Below are 24,938 nucleotides of genomic sequence, written 5' to 3'. Positions count from 1 at the left end.
ATATATACTATAAACTTTTTTCCCCCATTTATCAAATTCCTTCCGATTTATCTTAAACTGATTTCAAAATGACGGACAATATTTTTGATACACGTATAAACTGGTGTAAGTAACAATTAGTATGGTTAACCTCCACACTCTACACTATAAACAATGTGGTCCGCAATAACAAAAGGAGTGTGAATATCTATGCTTTCACCTTCAGAAACTAAGTCTACAAGTATGTCAAACACTTGACTAACATACTGTAGTTATCATCTGTTTAACATCTGTGAAATGTGTAGAAAAATAATTACTTTTCTGGAAAGCAGTCACGTATGTGACTAGAAATGTGTAAAAGTCTTTAAATTGGTCTGTGACATGTTTAGCAAAATTTGCTTTAATTTCACATTTGTCGTGAAATCTCTCAACATTGTCTCACTGTCTGAAGATAAGTAATATTTCCCTCAAGTAGCAGACTTGCCATTATTAATCAAAATGTCACATAAAAAGCCACATTTCTTATTTTATGCACAGAGCTCTGAGTTAATGGCAGTACTGTATATAAAGGGCCATGTAACCCTTGGCAAGTGGGTTTGCAAAGCTGGCTGATTTTTGTTTGAATATGGTAGATTTCGCTTCAAACTATTTCCCACTTGCTTCAAAGTGACTAGTTAAACAACTAAAAAAAAAGTCACAGATGTGTTTTTCAAAATCACGCAGTGTAGATTTCTTCCATAGTTATCTCTGTTAAATGGATTATTTACAAGCTGTGGCATACAGTAAAAGAAAATGAACATGTACAGTAGACCATTTTTGAAACCATGTAGGCCTCTGTTTATAAACACAATAGTAATACGGTGCATATGTGGTCTTATAAAGGTCATCAAACCTTGTGAATTACTAAACTGTGCCCAAGCTCAATGATTGTAAACACCCAGTGTACTTAGACAGAGACAAGAAGCAGGAATTGTGTTTCTTACCTGGAGTTTGGAAGTTAAGACGCCTCAGCTCTACAGGGTCAGTGGGGTGATGTGATGGAACCTCTTTGTTGTTAGGCAAGCTACTCTTTCTAGAGTCCGATTCTGTCCTCTTCCTGTACATGAAAATACAGATAATAAAATGTATAGCCAATATAATAAAATACAATATAACTCCATCAGCTGCCTGGCATTAAAACTACTGACCAATAAAAGTCTTAATCCTGTTGCTGAGCAGGAAGTCAGCAATGCATTACAAGTCCTTCAGGCAGCAAATATGTCAACAATGAAAGACACTGCAGAAAAATATTTGTGAGCCTGTGAACAAAGTCGTAGACAAGTCCTGCGCCACCTCCAACATACAGTACATATCCTTATAAAATGCCATCATTCTAAACCAATGTGATACAGTATATTTTGACTCCCTATTAAATACAAATGTGACAAGAAAACAAATCATATTTCACAATAACACATGAGATGCTTCCAAATAGTATTGTGTTTATTTCTGTTTTAAAAGCTACCTGGTTTAGCAACTTTTGTTGTTGCTCCTTGCCCTAAAACCATTAATAGCCAGACATCATAATCTTATGCTTGTATTATTAAAAAATTTTTTAACAACAATCAAACGTTTGAGTACTGAATTGCACTAGCTTTTTCCTTAATCTTTCCCTATTTAGGCTGTAGAATCAACTCAAAATTAAATTGCTGAGTTTCTTAAAGAGACATACATAGTATAAATACATTAGCTTATGTATCATTTGATCCTGTGTTAGTAGACTGAAAAAGCGAAAGATTTCTGCCTTGGAACAGGCCTCTATTTTTTTACCTTAAATATAGTGTGATAAACACGTTAAGTCCCTATGTACATTCATTTTTAACATATGTATGTCCCCAAATAAAACATAACAGTGTTGATCATCCATATTATGCAGACTGAAGTCTACTCAACACAATCCCCTAGGGCCTACTATGTACTGTAACAGAATGGCCTGTAGTTAATAGCTTTCCTTTCACTCTTGTATAATAAAACACATCAGCTCCTCCAGTTCTCTAAAGACACTTCCATCAACACTGACATTAATATTTGTTATAAGTTCTGTCACTTCCTAACACCACTTTGAGTCTTCGAGAGATGTTTAGGACTTACTCCCATGTGAATAGACTCATCTTTATGTCCTCTACAATTATATTCTTTCTGCTAAACTGTGCTCTCTGTAATTCTTTTTTTTCCCTCCAGGAACTACGATCCTACAGTAAATATCATTTAGGATCATAGTTCTTAGAGAAAAGTTGTATGCACCATTTATGCCCCGATTTTACAGCTACAGCAGTTGATTTTAATAACTAATTGTTGGTAGCTGTGGGACTTTGTCTTCTTCCAGAGTTTCCCAGCATCCAAATTGGGACAATGCTGGTGCTAAAAACCAAAAAAAATCAACCCCCCCAAATCCCCAAATTTATTACTTCGATTAGATTTTTGTATTTCCTATGATAAATGTGGTGTTTTTTTTATACCAGTCTTGTCCCCGTATTGCAGCCATAAAACTTTGCTGAAAAACGTTAGTGTTGAAACAATTTTTGCTACAGAAGTATTCATTTTTTAAACAGCAATTAAAATGAATAAATGAAATAGGAAAGGCTTAATCTATTTTTAAAACTGTAGCAATTTGGTTCATGATGGTTAAGGAGAGTAAAGAAGTGCCATTTTGTTGTTAGGAAACCAGTAATAGAGAGCCAGATGGAGACTTCAGAGTGCATATTAATTCACTTATGTGTCATCAATTTGCTGTGGTTTCTAGATGTTGTTAAGGAGCCAGATCATCGCTAGCTGTAAACATATGGCTAATTGTTTTCTGGACAACATTGAGTGATTCCCTATACAAGTCCTGTTTTAAGCTCTGCCACTGCATGCTTGATATCACATATCTTCAAATGAGACAAATGACAATAAACTGTAGCCATAGCTGAGCTGTTCTAATGTCTCACACAAGGAATGCATCAGATTCCTATCTTAATAAAATCTAACACTAGCAACATTCCCTCTAGGTATTTCAGATCACTTTTAATAGAGCACAGAATAGGAGTTTATTAGATTTACTGGTACTGTACCAGAAACATCTGATTATTTGTAGGTGGTGATATCACTAAACTGAATAATAATTACAAAAAAAAAAAAGCAAGCAAAAGCAACAGTGTGGCTGACAAGTGAACTTAAAATGAGGAAATTAACATTTCTGATTCAGTGACTCACATGCAGGATCTTTACTCAAAACTGTACAGATTGTATTTGTATAATTCAATAATGGACCACAGGAATAGTCAACAATAGTCCAGTAATTCACAGATGTACAGTACATTGCTTTACTAACTTAACAAAGACTCCTCATTTCATTTTAACCACAGATTTTGGGGTTTATTCATTAAAGCTGCAGTTCAAGCAATATCCTGCATGTGTTTTTTTAATAAATCAGTTCTGTAGTAAGACCAATTTTCTTGTATTCTAGTTTAACAAGCATGCTTGTTACTATAGCAACCATTTACATTCCCCATATCTAAAGATGTCGCCAAACTTTGTTGATCAATAGACGGAGAACGAATTAACCGGCAGCTATGCAGTTCTTTAGGTAAGTAGAGATTGCCCAAATTACACTATTGAAGTAAAAAAAAAAACTAAAAAAAAAACTACAAAAAAAAACTAAAAAAAAACGGGAGCTTGAACTGCAGCTTTAAGCTGCAATCGTGCCGATCGAGGCACAACCACTCTTGTTAATTTGAATGGAACGCTCAGTTCGATAGAGCTTCAATCAGAACTATCGCCGTTTAATAGATAATCCCCTGTATATTCTAACTGTATGATAATTAATAGGGTTAATAGTTATTGAATTTATGCATTACACATATGTAAATGTTACACATGCCTCGAGAGTTGACATACAAGATCTTCCCAGAAACCACCTTTCCGCACACAAATAAGGAAATGTAGTATCCAGCATTGACGATACCTCCAAACAGTCAAAGGTTGTAATGATGCTCGTCGCTGAATAGGAAGCGGACCCGCAGGGCTGAGGTAGGGGTATAAGATCACCGACCAGAGCCAGGGGACAGAGTCCTGTTAGAGTAGTCATGATCCAGGCAGAGGTCAAGGCAGGCGGCAAAGGTTTAAGTCTGGGTAAAGACTGGGGTCAAGGCAGGCGGCACAGAAACAGTGGTCAGGATAACAGGCTGAAGTCGACAACAGGGAATCCAAAAGAACAGAGAGGGCTCAGGAACAGGGCAGGCTCAGGAATCAGAATACAAGGGGGCCAGGCACACAAAGAAATGCAAACAAAGCTCAGGCAGGGGCTTGGAGTCACCGACTGCTATTTTAAGCCCTGGAACAGGTGCAGCCAATTCAGGAAGAAGCTTGCCAGGAACCAAGATGGCCACAACAGCCAAGTAAGGGCAAGCTCCAGCAAAACCCTGGACCGGAACCCTTACAATGGTACACAAAAATACATAAACATCAATATGAAATTGTGTATGTGAGCCCTTGTCAGGGTGATCCCCCCTAGGGGGGGAAACCCCCCTAGGACCTCTTCCACTGCATATGCAGCAGGTTTTTTTATGGCTGCTGCTGGTACTACTATCAGTCCCATGGAAAGATGGAATAGCCAATCATGCACCACAGACATCAGAGGAAAGCAAACTGATAGTAAATACAGCTGGCAGAGTCTCTGATTCAGGAGAGGACCATTGTCCTATTCGAAACAAGGAGATTTAAGGGTTTAATCAAGCTTGATATCCTGTACTGAAACAATAACCTCTCTTCAGAAAACAACGTTTGGAAGTATATTGATTATTAATACATAAGGGAATGGAGGATCTGGGCTGTGCAAAACAACCTAGAGGCTTACAATTTCAAATAAAAATGAATAGTTTAATTTGCTTTCATACATAATTTTTATTTATTGTTACTCATTTCTCACCTGTCCGGTTTACTGCTCCATTTTAATGCAGCAATGGGGGAAAAGGTGTAATGTTAGTTCACTGGCAAAACATAGATACAATGACAACGAGGTCAACTATTCAGCGAGGGCATTCATCCCACAATACAGTAGAAACAAAACCCACCCCAATTCAGTTACTCTCTTTCTTAGAAAAACTGGGAAATATTTAGGGGGCTATTTCCCTAAAGTGCGATAGTGCTGATTGAGAACAAACACACAGAAACTCCAGTTAAACTCAATGGGATTTATAGCGCAATAGTGCCCAATCAACACTATTGCACTTTAATGAGTAACATGGGTGTATGCTATAGGAAAATTTTAATATGAACCCACATTTACAATATACTGTATTATATTTCAGTACATGAAATTATAATGCTTAAAATTCAATATCCTTCATACATTTCCTTATCTCCCCCAATTATGGAAACATGCCATATTTGAAAATATTACATGCAAACACCAAATACTGTTGGTGCTAGTGCTAGGTCAGGACATCATTTGCCATTTATTGTAGCATTAATGGCAAGAGAACACAACATTTTAGGGGTGTGTGCCCCCTCTGCTTGGTGTGAGCCGGTACCTGAAACATTGTGTTCTCTTGTCGCCATGCTGCAATAAATGTTGAATTGTACCCAGACAATTTGCTAGCAACAACAGTCTTTTGCTGTCTGGTATGTGCGACTCGTCTCCTGACCTGTTTGCATGCATCGTAGTGCATCCAAGAAGAAGGGGTTCCACCACAAGGAAGCAACAGGAATCCCACAGCTTTAAGTAAAACTGTGGCACGAATTTCCAATGTTGTTTTATGAAAAAACTATACACACGTGTAGTCATGGGCACATTTTTGGGGGAAAATTTTGATCCAAAGCGGATCGCCTGGTTCCTTTGGTCTGCTGATTTGAGCTGATCAATCTCAAAAAGGGTGATTCACGTTTTGCGGATTTTTTATTTTGATAACTAATACACTCCGTGGATTCCGCCATCCATTGGCGGATTCTTAAGAATCCAACGGATTGCTGAATCCGCAGATTGGGATTTTCAAATCCATCAACGGGTTGTATCAACTGACAGTTTTTGATGAATCCGAGTAGATTGAAATCGGCGAAATCCATTTGTGGATTTTACACTGCAAAACTAATTTTGGGGGTTACCTCTGTAAAAATCCTGGAAACGGATATTGGCGTTTTCTCCTAGCTCTACACACACGTACTATATATTCCCTTTTCATCAAATATGAATCGTAAAAATGCATTGTTGTGGTTCTCTTCAGCCATAGTTCATACCGGCTTTATCATAAAATCATACCACAACCCTGTTTTCTGATGTAATAGGAAATCTATTGTTTCCAAATTTGAAACCTGAGAATTTGTGATGCAATATGATTATGTTACAGTATATGATGTGAAATACTATTAGATGTCATATATAAAAAACCAACAAACAAACAATAGCAAAATAAATACCTGCAGTCACATACTGTATTTCATGCAACTTTAGTCACTCTAGCAATCGAGAGGGTTGAATAGTTGAGCTATAAAGCAAATATTAACTTCCCCGTACGGTAGAAATTCAGTACAGTAACATTCAGTGCAGTAACACATACTGTACATTGTGAGAGCAGAGAGAAAACCTTTGATGGCAATGTTTACCAAATTTGCACCTACACTAATTCCAAATTTACATACACTGTACTGTAGTCAATATGTATATAACTAGTGTAAATAAAGTCATAACTGTGAACTTAGTATGTGCTAATTTATTATAAAATAAAATTATTCTAGTGTAAAAAACGCTATTCTTCTATTGTGTACCATACATAATTAATGGGAATAGAAAATGTCCTTCTATACACATATACTACATTTAAAATGAAGTGGTAATCACTGTCCTCATTCAGTCTGTACACACTATATACAGCTAAACCCCGTTATAACGCGGTCCTCGGGGTTCACCCCGAGACCACCGCGTTACTAACGGGGTCGCGCTAATTTAAAAAAAAAAAATGGCCGCCGCATCAGTGCATACTTACCCCGCGGTCCCGGCTTCCCCCTGTCACTGCGTGACAGGAGATGGGAGGGGGGATTCCCCTCCAGCTTCAGCTTCCCCTGTCACCGCGGGACAGGAGATGGGAGGGGGGATGCCCCTCCGGCTTCGGCTTCAGCTTCCCCTGTCACCGCGTGACAGGAGATGGGAGGGGGGATGCCCCTCCGGCTTCGGCTTCAGCTTCCCCTGTCACCGCGTGACAGGAGATGGGAGGGGGGATGCCCCTCCGGCTTCCGCTTCCCCTGTCACCGCGGGACAGGAGATGGGAGGGGGGATGCCCCTCCGGTCCGGCTCCCCCCCGCCGCAGCACAGGGCCCTCGCGCCGCAATACAGGGCCCCCTGGCCCTGCCGTAGCGCAGGGTCGTCCTGCCCCCCCCATGCCCCCCCGCGCTGCACCGGGCCATCCCACCAGCCCCCGCAGCATCGGGGGCCCCCGCAGCCATCATCCCCCTCCACCGCAGCACCACCCCCACCGGCACGCCCCCCCCCCCCCTGCAGCCACATGCCTCACCAATCATCCCCAAGGTAAGGCTGATTTATGTATATGTGTAGTTTGTGTGTGTGTGTGTGTGTGTGTGTGCAGTGTGTGCAGTGTGAGCAATGAGCAGTGTGTCAGTGTGTGCAGTGTGAGCAATGAGCAGTGTGTCAGTGTGTGCAGTGTGAGCAATGAGCAGTGTGTGTGCAGTGTGCAGTGTGTGTCAGTGTGAGCAGTGTGTGTGCAGTGTGAGCAATGAGCAGTGTGTCAGTGTGTGCAGTGTGAGCAATGAGCAGTGTGTGTGCAGTGTGTGTCAGTGTGAGCAGTGTGTGTGCAGTGTGAGCAATGAGCAGTGTGTCAGTGTGAGCAGTGTGAGCAATGAGCAGTGTGTGTGCAGTGTGCAGTGTGTGTCAGTGTGAGCAGTGTGTGTGCAGTGTGAGCAATGAGCAGTGTGTCAGTGTGTGCAGTGTGAGCAATGAGCAGTGTGTGTGCAGTGTGCAGTGTGTGTCAGTGTGAGCAGTGTGTGTGCAGTGTGAGCAATGAGCAGTGTGTGTGCAGTGTGCAGTGTGTGTGCAGTGTGTCAGTGTGTGCAGTGTGAGCAATGAGCAGTGTGTGTGCAGTGTGCAATGTGTGTGCAGTGTGTGTGCAGTGTGTGTGCAGTGTGTGTGCAGTGTGTCAGTGTGTGCAATGAGCAGTGTGTGTGCAGTGTGCAGTGTGTGTGCAGTGTGAGCAATGAGCAGTGTGTGTGCAGTGAGTGTGTGCAGTGTGTGCAGTGTGCAAAAAAATAAAATATTTTTTTTTTAAAAATTTTAAAAATAATTTTTTTTTTAAACGGGAGCCACGGGAAAACTGCGTTATAACCGAATCGCGGTATAGCGAGGCGCGTTATAACGGGGTTTAGCTGTATATATATATATATATATATATATATATATATATATATATATATATGTATTCAATAGACTAAAAACATTCCTCATAATAATTAAAAAACTCAATTTTTAAAGTGTTACTAAGTTCTTCTAAATAGTCTGAGAAATGAGACAGGGCATGCTCCAATATTTTGTGAATAGACCTTTAAGATACATGAACACTAAACTGCAACTTCCGCTGGGATTCTCAAGAGAATACGCTGATTTGCATGTACAGTAACCTATATAGCGCATTGGTTGGCGAATATAGGTAGCATATGAAATATGCAAACTGGGCACCATTTATGTTCTTACTTACACTTGAATGAAGTAGAGTACTTGAAGTGACTAATGCAATAAAGTTAGTGAATGCAATAAAGCTAGCAGAGTTTTGACATGGTGAATATGACAAATATATTAGTGTGCATAAGCTGTAGAGCACTGTTTTTTTAAATGCTTGATGTTTGCTATACAGATATTTTATTAAACAAAATTATAACAGCAGATGATGGATGTGATGAATTACCTTTACTAAGCTTTATAAACATAAAAAGACTACAGCATAGTTGGATAAGAATGCAGACTATTTTTTTTGGCCAGATCCACTATTTAAGGGGTTTAATAAAACACAAAAAACAGCAGATTCTTATGTACTATACTATTTCAATGTTAGTCTTCATAGAAACATATATGATCTCTAAGTTATACGGCCTTAAGCCTGATTTTATTACAATTGTGTTCAATGTGAAACTTACCTCTTATAAAGGAGTATAGCAATGACAATGCAGATGATGAACACCACTGCAAGCACTGGTCCAACTACCCAAATCAACCCTTCTTCTTCATCTGTCATAGGCTGAGGGTCAAGTTCCATTGAGACTACTGGGTCAGAGTATGGACTTGTGGCATACATTGTCTATAAGGAGAAAATATAACAGTTACTGGAAGGAAAAACATACAGAAATCAATTCCACAGGGAAATTACAAGACTTAACTAGTAGATCTAGTTTTATTTCACAAACATCAACACAGTATATCCAAAGGGATACATGATTTTGTCATTAGCAGATTGTAATTTTTCCCCGATATATCAACACTGCAAGTGTGATTATTCCTGCTATGTTCCGTTCCCAGATTTCAGCCATAGTAACCATAAAACAAGTATAATCATGTAATCTTTGAATAGTTTGATCTCCAGACGTACAGTAGCAGCAATGCTGTTGCAGATTGATCCAGAGTGGGTCTCTTTGCAAACAGCATGGGCAGTTAGGCTTAGGTGGATAAAAGTCACGTCATGCTACTACTGTACAGTATGTTTATGCTTTTTTTCCCCTCAAATTTTGGCATACCCCTTTATTAAATTATTGACACTGAAAAAGGAACAATGCTTTAGACAACAGCCAAATCTGTTGTAATATAAAGAAAAATGTAGCTGCACCTTTTCATCTATAGCTCCTTCACATTATCGAAAAGATAGTTCAAAAATATTATTGAGCTCAACATCACAGACCTGACAAAGATAATTATATTGCAGCTAAATTCATTTATTGTTTTACCACGGTTAGTGTGTTTTGGAGAATTGGAATGGTATAAACAATCTGTGGCATTATATAGCCTGTTATAGGGTTATTAGGCCAAGATGGACACAGGATGGTCCAACTAAAGTGTAAGATTTTGATGAAGATTTCACTTAGCTTTTATAAATCCTACTTCTTTATTCTTTACATTGTTACATGTTCATCATTAACTCTCTTATTGTTGCTCAAAACAGATACATTCAGGAAGAACATTTCTACTTAATGTGCCTTGCAGCATAAATAAAATACTGTGGGTGAGGGGTGCTCAACCCCAGTCCTCAAGCCCTCCTCAACAGGTCAGGTCCTCAGGATGTCCCAGCTTCAGGCACAAGTGGCTCAATCAGAGGCTCAGGCTGAGTATCTGATTACCTGTGCTAAAGTAGGGACTGACTGAGCCACCTGTGCTGAAGCAGGGATATCCTAAAACCTGGTCTGTTGGGGGGGTGGAGAGTGAGGGCTGGGGTTGAGCACCCCTTCTGTAGGCAGCTGTATTATTTAGAAATATTATTTGTAAAAACAAAAAATTTTAAAAAAAACACACACATTTTAATACATCTACATTTTCCCCCCAATCCCCCAATCCCCCAATACAAATTAGAATGCAATAAAACTGAGTGAAGTTTTCCAGAAAACATTGTAATTTGCTTCCTGGATAACATTAGCTATACATTGGCATAATATAGTATACTGTACATGCCTCTTATCATGTAGCTAAAATGATGCAGTACAAATGATTTATTCATGCAATCCACGGTCAAAAGCAGAAACATTTCATTTTCCACCTTTCTTTTGAAAGATATAATTGCTGGGAAGTTCATGCCTCAGCACTTTATGCAATATTCGCAGAGAGGAAGGTCTAAAAATTGCAAAGCATCTGAACAGGAAAAGTAAAAATTGGTACCAAATCCTATAATTATAAGCCACACGGTATCAAGATACAGAATGCAATACCTGTACTGTACATCATTGCTAATTATAGTCTAAAGCAACACAAGTGGAAAAATGAAACGTTAAATGAAGTCATTTTTCTGAGATAAATAGGCAAGTTTTAATTTGAATAGCATTTCAAACCAATGATACATTTTGGATGATATGACAGCAAGAAATGTCAGTGCCTATCAATTATGATAAATGAAAAATAGTACTTTATTCTCTTAAACTGACAGTAAACAGTTATTAGTAATGCTATTCTTTGGCTACTTTGGATGTTTCATTACCAAAGTCATTAAATGGTCATCTACAGTACACTATTCCGTGCAATGTTTTCATATTCTTATGGAGAATGCTTAAAAATAATAAGTTCCTAAAAATGTAAAACCTTGCATCCATTTTTATATTTATGTATCCTTTCCATTATTTATTCAAATCAGTTATCTTGTGTTTCTCATTATTCTTTGGAATATTGTGGAACAGGATTTGATTGACCTGTTTTGAAGACCAAGATCTATGTTAGAATAATAGAGAATCTTGCTAGAGTTTCATGCTATATTTTGCTTTTTGTCTCTTTCCCCTTAGTTGAACTATTAAATAGTGATCGTAAAACATTACATCAGGCTGGTAACATGGATCATTGTTTTCATCACAGATGCTTTTTAAAGTCTCATTGACCAAAACTAACCAGTCATGCCTACAGATGCACAGCGGCCGTTATTCGAACATATCACGCGTTGTATACCTCGGAATACCCAAGTCATGGCGCGTCATTACCGCCTGTTGACTCGTGTTTTATCAAGTGCAGAAAATGGCATTTTAGTGTTCTGGTTTTTAAACACCTGCAAATTGACACAGTACTGTACACATTACAGTTCATTTACTTCTGCCACGGAAACGCGAAGAATAGCACCCTAAGAAATCGGGATCCATGAAATTCAAACAAATCAACAGCGTGATTGGCCGCGTGGAGTACAGCAGCGCACACGAAAACGGCTCTGTGATATGCTCGCATAACGGCCGCTGCATCTTAATAATGGTACTAACGTAGTGTATGTATACATATTATATTTAGTGAGCATGCCACTCTTAGGCAGCTAATGTAGCTAATTTAAAATGATGTCTTATCTAATTTAAAAAAAAATAAAGTGACTTGACTAAGGTCACAAGGAGCCGACACAAGGGAATTGAACCAGGCTCCACGCTTCAAACTCTCAGTACCAGTCAGTGTATTTTCTCACTGAGCCACTCCCTCTCCAAAGAAACAGACAGGATTTGGGAATTTCATCGGAGTAAACTCAGATTTCGTCTTTACCGACAAATATATAGTAAGTTACATTCCTGCACTGGAGAAGATTATTGTTGCTTTGTATTTTCAAGTAAATGGTTTTTAAAATAAGTTAAGCAATGATGTATTTATTTTACACAAAGAAAAAAAGTGGACACCATGCAATTGCTAACAACATATCCCACACTGAGTAGGGAAACTGACCAAAGAAAATTAGATAGATAAAATAGATTGATTACAGCTTACTTACCGATTCAGAGTGCTCTATAACTGCTAGCACAAAGAATACATATTCTTGTCCATTTTGGAGCTGCTTGTTCTCAAAACCACCATATTGTTTCTGATCTCCCAGGGTGAACTCAGTAGGAAGAACATCAAAGTGAGCTGCAATATATGGCTTCAGTGCAACTTCTCTCTTTAATCGAATACTCCTGCGTGTCCTTGAAATCTCCTTGAGTATCTGAAAGGAAAATGCCCCTAAAGATCGTCAGTATAGGTAATAGGAAAATATTGATACATTATGAAAGAGCACGAGGGATTGTCTTATAGCTGCAGTTCAAGCAATATCCTACATGGTTTTTTTTTCAGTTCTGTACAATGAGAAAATAGTTGTAACATTTTCTTTGAAATAATTTTTAATGACATTTTTTAATGTATTACAATGATCTTCCCCATAGAACTTAGCATCTTGGGTTCTCTTCTGCAGCACTAACATTTAGTGAACCCCTGAGTTGAATCTTCGCCGATCGATCACACGAGAACGGAACGATCACCAACTTAGCTAATCACTTGTTAGTGTGTAGATTTTTTTTTTAATGGCAGCATGATCAGCTGCTTTAAATGACTAATATGTTGTGATATCCACTGATCAAGAAGCAACAAAGTTTTGCAGCCAGCATGATTATCCGTTTTTTGTATTTTCTAAACCAATTATTTTAGCAGCTTGAAATGAGAACCCACACCCCAAGTATTAGAACAATGACCATATCTGCATTAATAACCCACAAAAGACCTCACATATGCATTGAAAACACTTTCCTAATACACCTTGGATCTTACACAAACTAAAAGGAAAATGTCACAATGTATTCCCCTGCATGTATGTGTAGCCATGTGTTAAAAATGGTATAGTGTTCTCTCTCATGCTGGCAGTAAGCCTGGTAAGTATACAGGGTTGCCAGCATCAATCTTGGAGGTTTGCCCTCACACCCTGCTGAGGTGTCATATGTACATGAGGGGAGTGGTAACAGACCTGGAGTCCATTGTTAGTGACACAGGAGGTGGAGCCATTTCCTTGGTATATAAGACACAGAACTGCCAAAAGTTAGTGTGTCAATTTGTATTGGTTAAGTTGAAGGTCAAGTGTGATTCTATAGCAAATAGTCTGGCCTGCAGCAGTAAGGCTGGCAGGGCCTACACTGTGTCCAGGGACCTGGCACAGGTGGTGATCTCCCTGAGAAGAGGTGATCCAACTCCATTGGGAGGGCAGATAGATCTTCTGAAAGGAGAGCACAGAAGATGAGCGCCTAAGCTGTCTGCTGCGAGGGGCAGTCTGCCTATACATCAATAAAGATTTCAGAAAAGATGTTCAGAAAACCCCCAATGTGTGAGTGTGAAGTTACTCCACAGCGGGAGGCACCACCAAGAAGGAGTTCCTCATCAGAACCATCTCCTTGCGGACGCAGAGATCCTGATGAGGTGGAGGCGCTGCACTGTATGTAGGTAGGACTCTAACACACTAACTCAGCTGCCTTTCTGGATTGACATTCCCCACACAACATCATGCGGGAGACTCAGGAGTCCTGTTGCCAACAGGTGCACCACCAGACACGACCATGTAATGGGGGCTGGTTAGACCACAGGGGCCAATGTGAGATTGGGTGGGTCAGCCAGACCAGAAAATCCGTTACATATGCTTCAGGAGTGGACTGTTCATTTCAGGAGGGGGAACATCTTGTGATCATCAACACAACAACAAGTAGATTTTTTAGGCATATGCTGACATTATCTCACACCTTGGTAGGCATATGAATGTTATTTATGCAAAGAATAATGTTACAAGGCAAACTAACAGATGAATACATCCACTACTACTGTATTTATATCTATGACCTAGTAAAATATTATGGTTCCTCACTGATTGACTGCAAAGTAACTCAGAAGATGACAAGGAATTCATAGTAGATGTATATATTTTTTTGTTTATGTTCTTACAACTGTAGGTTTGCACATGATGTTAACATATAAAGAAGAATAAACCTATGGACATATTTACTAAGCAGTGATATTCTGGATCCAGAAGACACCTTTGGTAGGCATCTTATAGAGTACCACTCCTTAGTAAATATGGACCCTAGTCCATTAAAGGATGCCACAAGCTGGGATTCATTTTTCCTGGACATAGGCAGATACTAGAATTTTGCAATATAAAAACTGCTATATTTTAGGGCCCTCCCTTTATTTCTCAAACTGATTGTACGTTTACTTCATGTGCACATGTTCATTTTTATATTCTTTTCTTTTACCTCCCGAGTAGTTCCATGCTTGCAGAAGATATTGGTTCCTCATTAATAATTATGAGCTTAACATTTAGATGAGTCAGGAAGTTAGAGAAATTCTGATTAGCCCAAACTCAGCCATTATTGGCCTAAGAACCACAAACTGCAAGGAGCCAGCAGCAACATTTCCCATATTTTGTTCCTTCTCCTAAACATTTTTTATTTTAATTTGCCACATTTTCTTTGCAATAGCAAATATAAAATAGCTTTACATAGGATTGTTGATCTTTGGCTGTCTGCTTCCCTGATCCTTCCCTCTCTCTAACATATATGTGAATTTGCCCCTTGAAACAAGGTAGCATCAAATACAAAGCTGCTTTAGGCAGAACGAACAGAGCCCTTTGCAGTTGTTGCCTGACACCCGTCCAATCGTGGGTTCTCACGATTCTATGGAGGTTCAGCTCAGGTCTCACTGAAGAGCCTCCATTTTGCATAACTGTTGCTACAGTTATGTAATTGCTGCAGTAAAGTAGGCAAATATTGGAATTTGCTTGGGCTCAAAATGTTGGCACTGTATTAACCAGAGGTAAAAAGAGCATGCTTTAGTCTCAGTGATATCTGCAAAATTAGCCAGGGCTATAAACTTGTGTGTAAACTTCTCACGATATCAGCATATTAGAAGAAATTTAGGTATACAATCCCCAGGCCAGCGATATCCTGAGACACTAATGTGCTCCAGTATTCGGCTAGCAATGTGACTTTTTGTAATTACATATTCTGTCTCAAAAAGTATTGAGAGGGGTTTCTGCATTAATCTATTATGTGTTGGTTTTCCATTAAGTAACAGACAGTGGAATTTATTGCATGTCAATCTGAATGGGGTTGAAGCAGAAGTGTGTTTGCTGTTGTGGGGCATTAGTATGCTATATTATCTTTCAAATTTTAAAATGAACAGTAAAAAGAAAAATCCTGTGTCTTCAAATATTGCATAAGATACTGTACAGGTAGTCACATTTTTTATTTCACAATACTTTCTTTATGCAGTGATTGCAATTCTGGGAGATATATCAAGGGCTCTGGTTCTTTATCGGAAATAATTTTCATTTTCCAGTCAATGCATATCTTATTTCTTCCATCATTAATTCTACAATCAGGCCTCAACTCTCAATTATATTGTTACAAAGTGGGAAGCAACCCATTCTGACCCAAACATTTTTGAATTAATAACTGTTCTTTATCAAACTATTACACACATTAATGCTCCACAAAGTACAGGATGATTAAAATGGCCCTTTGTTATGGGAATCAGCTTCACATACCCATACAATGTAATTTCAAGAAAGTTCAATGTCACTCCTTCTTTAATCCTTTCAAACTTTGCAATTTTGTATGGATTTTGAAGGTTATAATGGCATCTACTGCTGATAAAGGAGAAAATGAACTCTAATTTTCCTGGAATCCAGTGGACAATGTTGGGTTGTTGTCGAGGTAGGACAGAAAATGCTTGTGCGGTGGTCCTTAATAGTGTCCCTACTACTACCTGCAGACAGCTTCAAGTTTGTCCTCAGCTATTAGATACTGAATGACTAGAGATAATTAAGACATACAAAACAATGGGAACGGGGAAGGAGGGGGGGGGAAGGGAAATGATCCCACTGCCATGAATGGACTTCAGGAAAAGAACATCACGGTAAGCTTATTACATGTTCTCTCTTTCTGATCCTCTCTTCATGGCAGTGGGCACCGTTGGGACTTACCCAAGCAATATAAAAAATAGGGAGGGCAAAAAAGAGAAAAAAAATGCACACAAGATACATGCTTCACATATCTATTTATAATATTATTGGTTGAAGGTCCTTCTGAGCAAAGCTTGCCACAGCTGAGTAGTGGACATGTATTTGTAGTATTTCATGAAGGTGATAAAGGAGGACCATACTGCTGATTTGCGTACTTCAGTGGGAGATGCTGCCACCTTAAACACCCACAATGTAACCACCACTCTTGTTAAATGTGCTGACAAAATAACTGACATTTACAGTACTAATCCCTCTGCTCATACATTTTATTAATAGAGGGTTAAATTCAACATGCCCTCAGCATACAAATGCTGCTTGCCCTTTTTGGATTCTTTTGAGAGTCTTTGAAAATGTCTACCATGTTTACCATCCTAGGAGCCACCCAGAATGAAAAATACCTCACCATTCTTCATCACCAAGCTCATTATCAGAGCAATTTTAACAGATATGTGGGAGGGGGTGAGCTTCAACAAGATAGGAAGAGCCACCTTCCAATCAGCTAAGACCAGCTGAACAAGATTTGTAAAACATACAGGACAGCTGCAAGCCCACATTTAAATGGTTAAAAGCTCACTCCATAGCATCTCCCACTCTCAGGGGAACTTGCTTGCTTGCAGTATGATTCTGACTAATCTAATACAGAGTGTTTTTCCTGGTAATGTACAGGTTAATAAAAGCTTCAATCAGACTTAGAACTATGCAACTAATTTTGACAGATTTATTATAAATCATTCTTCCTGGTAATGCACAGGTTATTAAGAATTTATATTAGTGTTAGGGACCCTTGAGATGTGGTTTGCCGTGTAGTGGCTCAGGGGCTTACAACAATTTGGTCAAAATGTTAAACTAAAATACCGTTTTATTTAATAGATATCTATAATATATATTTAGGCACTGTACCGTGTATAGGTTTTTTACTGGATGTGCACTGAGCTCTGTCTGTGTTTCATGTTCTGTCTCTGGTTTTAAATATATATCGCCATGCTTAGTAGCAGTCTTCTGTGACACCTATATGCTTATATATATGTTGTGGTTATTTTGGGGGTTCAATATGAGCTTGCAGGTGTCCTGTATGTTTTACAAATCTTGTTCAGCTGGTCTTAGCTGATTGGAAGGTGGCTCTTCCTATCTTGTTGAAGCTCACCCCTCCCACATTTAAATGGTTAAAAGCTCACTCCATAGCATCTCCCACTCTCAGGGGAACTTGCTTGCTTGCAGTATGATTGTGACAAATCTAATACAGAGTGCTTTTCCTGGTAATGTACAAGTTAATAAAAGCTTCAATCAGACTTAGAACTATGCAACTATTTTTGACAGATTTATTATAAATCATTCTTCCTGGTAATGCACAGGTTATTAAGAATTTATATTAGTGTTAGGGACCCTTGAGATGTGGTCTGCCGTGTAGTGGCTCAGGGGCTTACAACACTTTGGCCAAAATGTTAAATTAAAAGACCATTTTATTTAATAGATATCTATACATATATATTTAGGCACTGTACCGTGTATAGGTTTTTCACTGGATGTGCACTGAGCTCTGTCTGTGTTTCATGTTCTGTCTCTGGTTTTAACTTTTATTATTATTAGCAGTTGAGCACCCATTTACCATTAAAGTAGCGCTTTGGTTTAATTCCCTCACCCCTTTCCCTTTACTACTTCCTTAAAGGATAGGGCGACAATTCTCTTTGCTGAAGTAATGATCACAAGACAACACTATTCATGGTCAATACTCTATTTAAGTAGTTCTAGAAGCAAGGGTAAATGAAAATTAGGATATTTTTCTCGAATCTGTGGTCTCAAACTTTTAACTGATTGCAAAAAATCTGACAATAACATTGCTGCAGCCAGATATTTCTCCAGCAACACCGATAATGTGTTTTCCAAATATGTCACCAGGGCAGATTTTTGCTCGCCTTTCCTGGTCGGTCCCTGGCGCCAGGGATCGACCAGGAGAGGCGGGCAAAAATCGGCGTTATCCAGAGCGCGGAAAACAAGAGAGACAGAGGATCGAAAGGACAACAGATGAAACGGTAGTGTACAACCTCACGGATCTCATACTCATCGCTGCCAAACTCAGTGTTCTTCACAAAGAATCTTTGTGCCTACAAGTTCCCAAAACAGCTTTAGCTGGGAAGTGGATATGTACAGGTTTAACCGCCAGCTTAGACTCAAGGACTTTTTCAGTAAACAGGGCCAGCAAAACATCAGTGCTGATACCAACATCTTTAGAGTTAAAAGCAATTTTGGCCCACAGACTAGCAACTATAATATTGCAGCGTTTATGAACATTTTGGAAAGGGAAACAAGTAGCTGCATAAAAAATTAAAAAATGAGCTTTTATAACCTCACTAGAAAAGAAAGGAACGCAATCGGCACACTGAGAAATGCTAAAGACATCATCATCCGAGCTGCGGATAAGGGCGGCAGAATTGTGCTATTGAAATACGCCTCCTACAAATAAGAAATCGAAGAACAGCTGGCAAACGCCACCAGCTACAGACGTTTACTTGGGGACCCAACAGTTGACTAAAAGAAGGAGATTGACTCAATTATACAGATGGGGATCACTAACAACTGGATTTCTGAGGAAACAGGCAAGTTCCTTATGCAACCGTTTCCAAGAATGCTAATTCTTTATACTCTGCCTAAGATACATAAGTCCATTACAAAATCACCAGGAAGGCCTATAATATCTGCAAGAGGGTCTTTATGCCATCCACTTTCACAGTTTGTGGATTTCTACCTCCAGCCGATGGTTGCCTGTATGAGCACTTATGTAAAAGACACCACAAACTTTATTTTACAGATCAATAATCTTAAAATAGAGGCAACGGATTGCATTCTTGTTACCTTCGACGTTGCCGGTCGGTATACAAATATCCCTCATACGGAGGGTTTGGATGCCATCAGAGCCAAGTTCAATGCCTACAAGTCGCATACGAATCCGCCTAATTGTAGGCGCATTGTATCAAAAAATACTTGCGCTATATAGACAACGTATTCACTGTGTGAGATGGCCCAGAAACTGCTCTCCTTGAATTTATACAACATCTTAACAACATTCCATCTACAATTCGGTTCACAGCACAATTCAGTACAAAGGAAATAACTTTCTTAGATTTCTTAGATACTACCGTCTACAAGACACAGGGAGGCCTTGCCACCAGGCTTTTTCACAAATAAACCAACAGGAATACATCGTTATACACAAGTCACCATCTTGTGCCGCTTAAGAAGGGACTCCCGTTTTCCCAACTGCTTCAGGTCAAAAGGATAACTAGTAATCCTGACGAATTAGAGGCAGCGCTCCTAAGCATGGCAATGCGTTTTCATGAGAGGGGTTACAGCCCACGTGACATAGAAGATGCCCTCATGAAAGTGAGGCAGACTGACAGAGAGACACTTCTTAAACCACACGCAAAAATTCTTCGACCAGTGCAATTTTATCAGCACGTTCACCATGGCTTCTGGATGCATCAAACGACGCATCCATAGAAATTGGCACATTCTGTCCAACGACAGCAGAATTGGCAACATCAGCAAGGAACCACCTTTACTTTGCTATAGACGTGGTTGTAACTTGGGCAATTTATTAATACAAACAGGCCCAGCTAACAAATACCTGCCCACCAAATTGTGGCTAAGTAGAAAACTGGGTCTTACCCATGCCATGGTTGCACAAATTGCAATTTCATGCAGGTTTTCACATCCGCACAGTAGGGTCCAAATAAAGATTAAACAATTTCTAAACTGTGAATCGTGATACTTTGTATATATGATCAAATGCCCCTGCGGTCTTCACTACATTGGAAAAACCACCAGAATGCTGAATGAATGAATTGTGATCTACCGGTCCACTATCAGAAAGGCACAGATGAGTCCAGATGACAACACCGAACTCAAATACCTTCCAGTTGCAAGACACTTTAAACAACTGAAACATTCCTTGGCTACCTTGCGCTGCATGCCCATCTTCCAAGTACAGCCACCACCCCGTGGAGGAGACAGAAATAAATTTCTCCTACAACAAGAAGCCAGATTCATCTATGAACTAAGGACCATATCACCATCAGGATTAAATGAAGAACTGAAGCTTGGTTGCTTTTTGTAAAACATTTTATTATCCCTGCGCTGCCTTAGCTTTTCTTCCGTGGTTTTCCCTCCCCCACCGTCCCTATTTCACTCCCCTTACTCTTGGGATTGGTCCTGGCTCTTTCCCTTGATTCAGCATCTCTATTGCCCCTTTTCCCTCTTGGATATAATTTCTGTGCTATTAGATGCTTTAGTATACCTGCCTTTGAATCTTGCTTACCCTGGTCCACTGCTCTTACTCATGCATGGGACTAATGCATGCAAAGACCCATATGGACGTTTTTACTAGTCACCAATGGTGTGCGTGACTACTATTCTTTAGAGTGGCACACAATATGGCATGTCATTATGCGTGGAGTTGTTGCCTTTGTGTAAGGAATCCACACCTCAGTTTACTGCTTACCTTGCCTCTAAGACCTGTGCAGTCCATGGAAAACTGCTCCTGATATTCACTGCAGCTCCACCCTGGGTTCACTCATTAAAGCTATGCTGTCACACGCCTCTTCTGCTATTGGTTCACTGACCTTTAAAGACAGCCTTCCCACAATGCTCCCTGCCGAGCATAGTCCTTCCTGGATGTCACAAGTGTTCTGCCATAAGCCCTTGGCTTGTCTGTGTATGTATTAACCTCACTAGTTGTTATTCCCTAGTTCCTGAGGCCTGCTGCTAGTCTTCATGCAGGGGTCTGTATTTCCTGATTATCCTGTGTATCCTGAGACCGGCTGCTAGTGTCACGCAGCGGTCTGTTCCTGTCTCCTGTGCTGAAGCGGAGTACTCTCCTTGTTGACTTCAGCTCCCTGTTTCCTGAGACCGGCTGCTAGCCTCACGCAGCGGTCAGTTCCTGTCTCCTGTGCTGAAGCGGAGTACTCTCCTTGTTTACTTCAGCTTCTTGTTTCCTGAGACCGGCTGCTAGTGTCACGCAGCAGTCTGTTCCTGTCTCCTGTGCTGAAGCGGAGCTTTCCCCAGTGTTGCCTTCAGCTCCCTGGTTCCTGGGGCCTGCTGCTCATTCTCTACTGCAGAGGCCGTGTTCTGGTTCCTGCGCTGAAGCGGAGAATTCTCCAGCCCGCTCAGGACTCTTGCGCTGAAGCACTGATCTACCACTGCTGCCTGACGGTGTGCCCACTCCGGTCTACCTATCACTTCCTGAGACCAACACCATGGGCCATGGTCGCCGCACGCGCAGAGTCCACTCCCGCACTCCTAAGCTGAAGCGGGGAACTCCTGACTACCTGTTGGCGAACTCCTGCTTGAACAACGTTTATCCTGATGTCTCCAGTCCTGACCATGGCTTGTCCACTGATGATGCTGCCTTCTCCAGTCCTGACCCTGCTACGTACGACTACGAACTGCGCAATCCAGATCAGCCTGTGCGGTCTAAGGTCGGTGCTTATACTACCCCACCTCAGCCACGCAGTCCGACCCAGGTTTGTGGCGAGCACAATCGTGACAGTATGCTCGGCCCCACAAAACCGGACCGCGCCGTGGCGGGGGTTGGTAAATTTTTTACTGTACCTATGTCCCAGGCTGCGGACCAGTCCCTGTTTGGAAGACCATACCTGTTTGAGAGACTGCCTCCGCCTGAGAATGAGTTCTTGTATAAAGGTTTAACCCCTCTGGAAAGACTGATTCGTAAAGAACTCCTTACTAGATCTCAGCAATTTAAAGAGGAAAGAAAGACTCAACAGGCCCTGTCCTCCCAAATGCACCTTGCTATTTCCACCCCAGATCCTAAGACTCTAGATCAGATTCTAGATCCCGCCCGTGTGTTATACCAAGATTTTGACCTAATCTTAAGTGAGCGGGATCCTCTTCTCGCTGCCTACGCACTTTCTAATCACAATTTTTATGCTGCCAGTCCTGTTACTAAACCTGTGGGGTTACCAACCTCTCCTAAGAAAGGCCAAACCATCTCCCTATCACTCCCCGCTAAGGAAGAAGCTGCCACGGTCCCTAGTCCTGAGTTAACCTCCCTAGGTGCTGTCCCCGAGGTTATTCCGGTCTTAACCCCTACCTGGGAGACCTCTGGAGGAGAGTCCCTCTCAGATTTCTACATGCAGAGGTCAGCCAAGACTTTGTCTGTTCCGAAGGTCGCCCTGGTATATTCGATCAACTATCGATGCTGCTTATCCTGAACTCTGGTCCCATTACTAAAGACTGGGCTCCCAGTGGGGGGTCTTCTGCCCGTTTCTGCTCCGGAAACCCCTGGTTCTTCGCAGCCCTGGATTCCCAAGACATTTCGCGTGATGAGTCATGTACCAATGTTGTCTCTACCACCACTCTCATATCCTAGAACTGTACTCACCAAGGAACTGCTCGTTTACAGATCTCCTTTCTGCCTAAAAAACTTTAGGAACAACTCGATGTCTCCAAGACCCATGGATGGCCCTGTCTGGCCTATGACTTCCCCACTGTAAATACCTGCATTCCCCAGATCAGTGTCTCTTCCCTAGCACTAGAAAATGAACCCCGTTTGTCCTCGCTTTCTAACTTAGAACTTCTAAGCTCTGTCCCCGAGGTTATTTCTGTTTTAACCCCTGCTAGTCTGCTATTTGAGGTCCCCATTGTTAACCCTTGTATCCCGCAGACTAATGTGAGGTCTCTAGGGCAAGTAGCTGAAAACCCTATGTCCCCACTCACGGAGACTAGCGTATCTTTTCCTGATTCTCAGGTACAGCCTAACTTAACCCTTGAGGTTTTTCCTATGTTAACCCCTGCAGGTCAGCCCTATGAACCTTCCTTGGTAAATCCCTGTAGTCCGCCAGTCAAGGACACCTCCTTAGCTTCAGAGGATGAACCCCTTATGTCCCCTAACTCAGCTAAAATTCTCGGGGCTACGCCCCCTGAACGTTCAGCAATAATACTGGCTCCAGTTAAAAGTATTCTGGAACCGTTTGTTTCCCTAAGCCTGTTCGCAGAATCCCCACCCCTACGTATGTCGCTGACCCAGTCTGTCACTCAGAGAGCTGAAATCCCTGCTTCTGAGCATAGACCCCTTTTCGTGGAATCTGTAGTCGTTTCTGATGTCCCAGACACACTTTCCCAAATACCCACTTTAGAGACCAGCACAGTTGTGGTTGCCCCCCTTGTACTGTCTGTGTTCTCCTTTTCTCAAAGCTTGGGGTTAAAAGCGTACAGTGGTCATTATGCCCCTCTTGGGGGTCATGTGGGGTTCCCAGGAATGTTCGCTGACACACTGGTTTCACTCAGAAGTGACGCTTTTTCATATGTGCTAGCTAGAAGCCAGTACACAGTTTCCCCTCTCTCTGAAATTTGCCTTGTCGGTCCTGATACTCTGAGAGGTAAAAACCTTCCTTCAGATTCAGAATCTCTTCCTATAGAGGCCGTCCTTGCTGTTGGTTCCCCTGATTTCTCTGCCCATGAAAACCCTCCAGGGATCAGCATATCTGTTGTTACCCCCTTAGTACAGTCTGTGACCACCCTGCCTATATTACAAGTCCTGGTGTTTAAATCTGAACTATTTAGTTTTACTGCCCTTGCTAAACCTCAGTCCCTCAACACTACATCTAAATGTGCTCCAGCAACCGTTGGGTTACTCGGGGTAAAAATTTAAATTCCTGTCTTAAAGGGTACTTTCTCACACATGTCCAGCAAACCTAGAACCTCAGTGATTGATTCTAAGTCACTTATCACTTTATCTGATTTTCTCACTAGTCAAACCCTGACACCCTCACCACTGGCTAGGAGTCCCGTTATCAGAATTTTTGCACTAGTAAACACGCCTAATTCTGTTTTTGTCATGACAAGCACCCCTGTTGTTAGGGCCCTTGCCGTTTTGGATAAGACTCCTTTTACTTCAAAGGTTTCTGCTATTGAGAGTTTCCACGGTTCCAACTTACCGCTTATTGTCGCTTTAACTCCCATCATTACTCTCCCATTACCCATCACTGATTCCCAGGCACCAGCTCCTGATGCTAGCTCTCCTATCGGTACCCCTGCTTTGTGAGATGTTTCTGTTATGGATTCCGAGCCTCCAGCTCCGGAGTCAATTCCTTTACTCGCTGCTGTTTTTGTAGTCACTCAGGTCCCTGTCACTGAAGTACAGACTTCAGCTTCTGATGTTAGCTCCCCTCCCTCCGCTACCCTTGCTCTGCCTGATTCTCAAGTTTCTGATATTAAAGCCCCAAAGCCTATTCCTTATCCCCAGACAATACCATCTCCCACTGAGGGTTCTACAGTAGTTGGGAGCTCCACTGCTGATTGCTTCTCTGTCTCTGCTAAACCATGGTTTTTCCCCTCGGAACCTTCTGTTGCCCCTGTTATTACCTCGGAGTTGGAAATACTCTGTACGTATCCCAAGATTTTGGTCTCCACACCTGGTTTACTGCTTGCCTTGTCACCTTCCATACCAATACCTGG

The 24,938-nt window shown here is 41.0% G+C and overlaps 1 protein-coding gene across 40 annotated transcripts in view; it reads right to left on the bottom strand.

The window, feature by feature from the left end:
- PTPRD (protein tyrosine phosphatase receptor type D) overlaps positions 1-24,938 on the bottom strand; it is a 1,925,499-nt gene that overhangs the window by 167,131 nt on the left and 1,733,430 nt on the right. For 18 of the 40 annotated variants that reach the window (XM_075596156.1, XM_075596128.1, XM_075596146.1 and 15 more), the window contains 4 exons: positions 12,426-12,635; positions 9,136-9,296; positions 4,928-4,942; positions 963-1,075 (listed from right to left, as the gene is read on the bottom strand). In XM_075596156.1, the coding sequence (XP_075452271.1) occupies positions 963-1,075; positions 4,928-4,942; positions 9,136-9,296; positions 12,426-12,635 (499 nt within the window). The remainder of the gene's footprint in view (positions 1-962; positions 1,076-4,927; positions 4,943-9,135; positions 9,297-12,425; positions 12,636-24,938) is intronic. The other 22 variants (XM_075596205.1, XM_075596216.1, XM_075596287.1 and 19 more) reach the window with 2 other exon arrangements.

Source organism: Ascaphus truei, chromosome 1 (assembly GCF_040206685.1).
Source record: "Ascaphus truei isolate aAscTru1 chromosome 1, aAscTru1.hap1, whole genome shotgun sequence".
NCBI lineage: Eukaryota > Metazoa > Chordata > Amphibia > Anura > Ascaphidae > Ascaphus > Ascaphus truei.
The sequence above is the reverse complement of the archived record's forward strand: the minus strand, read 5'-3'. Positions and strand labels throughout refer to the sequence as shown.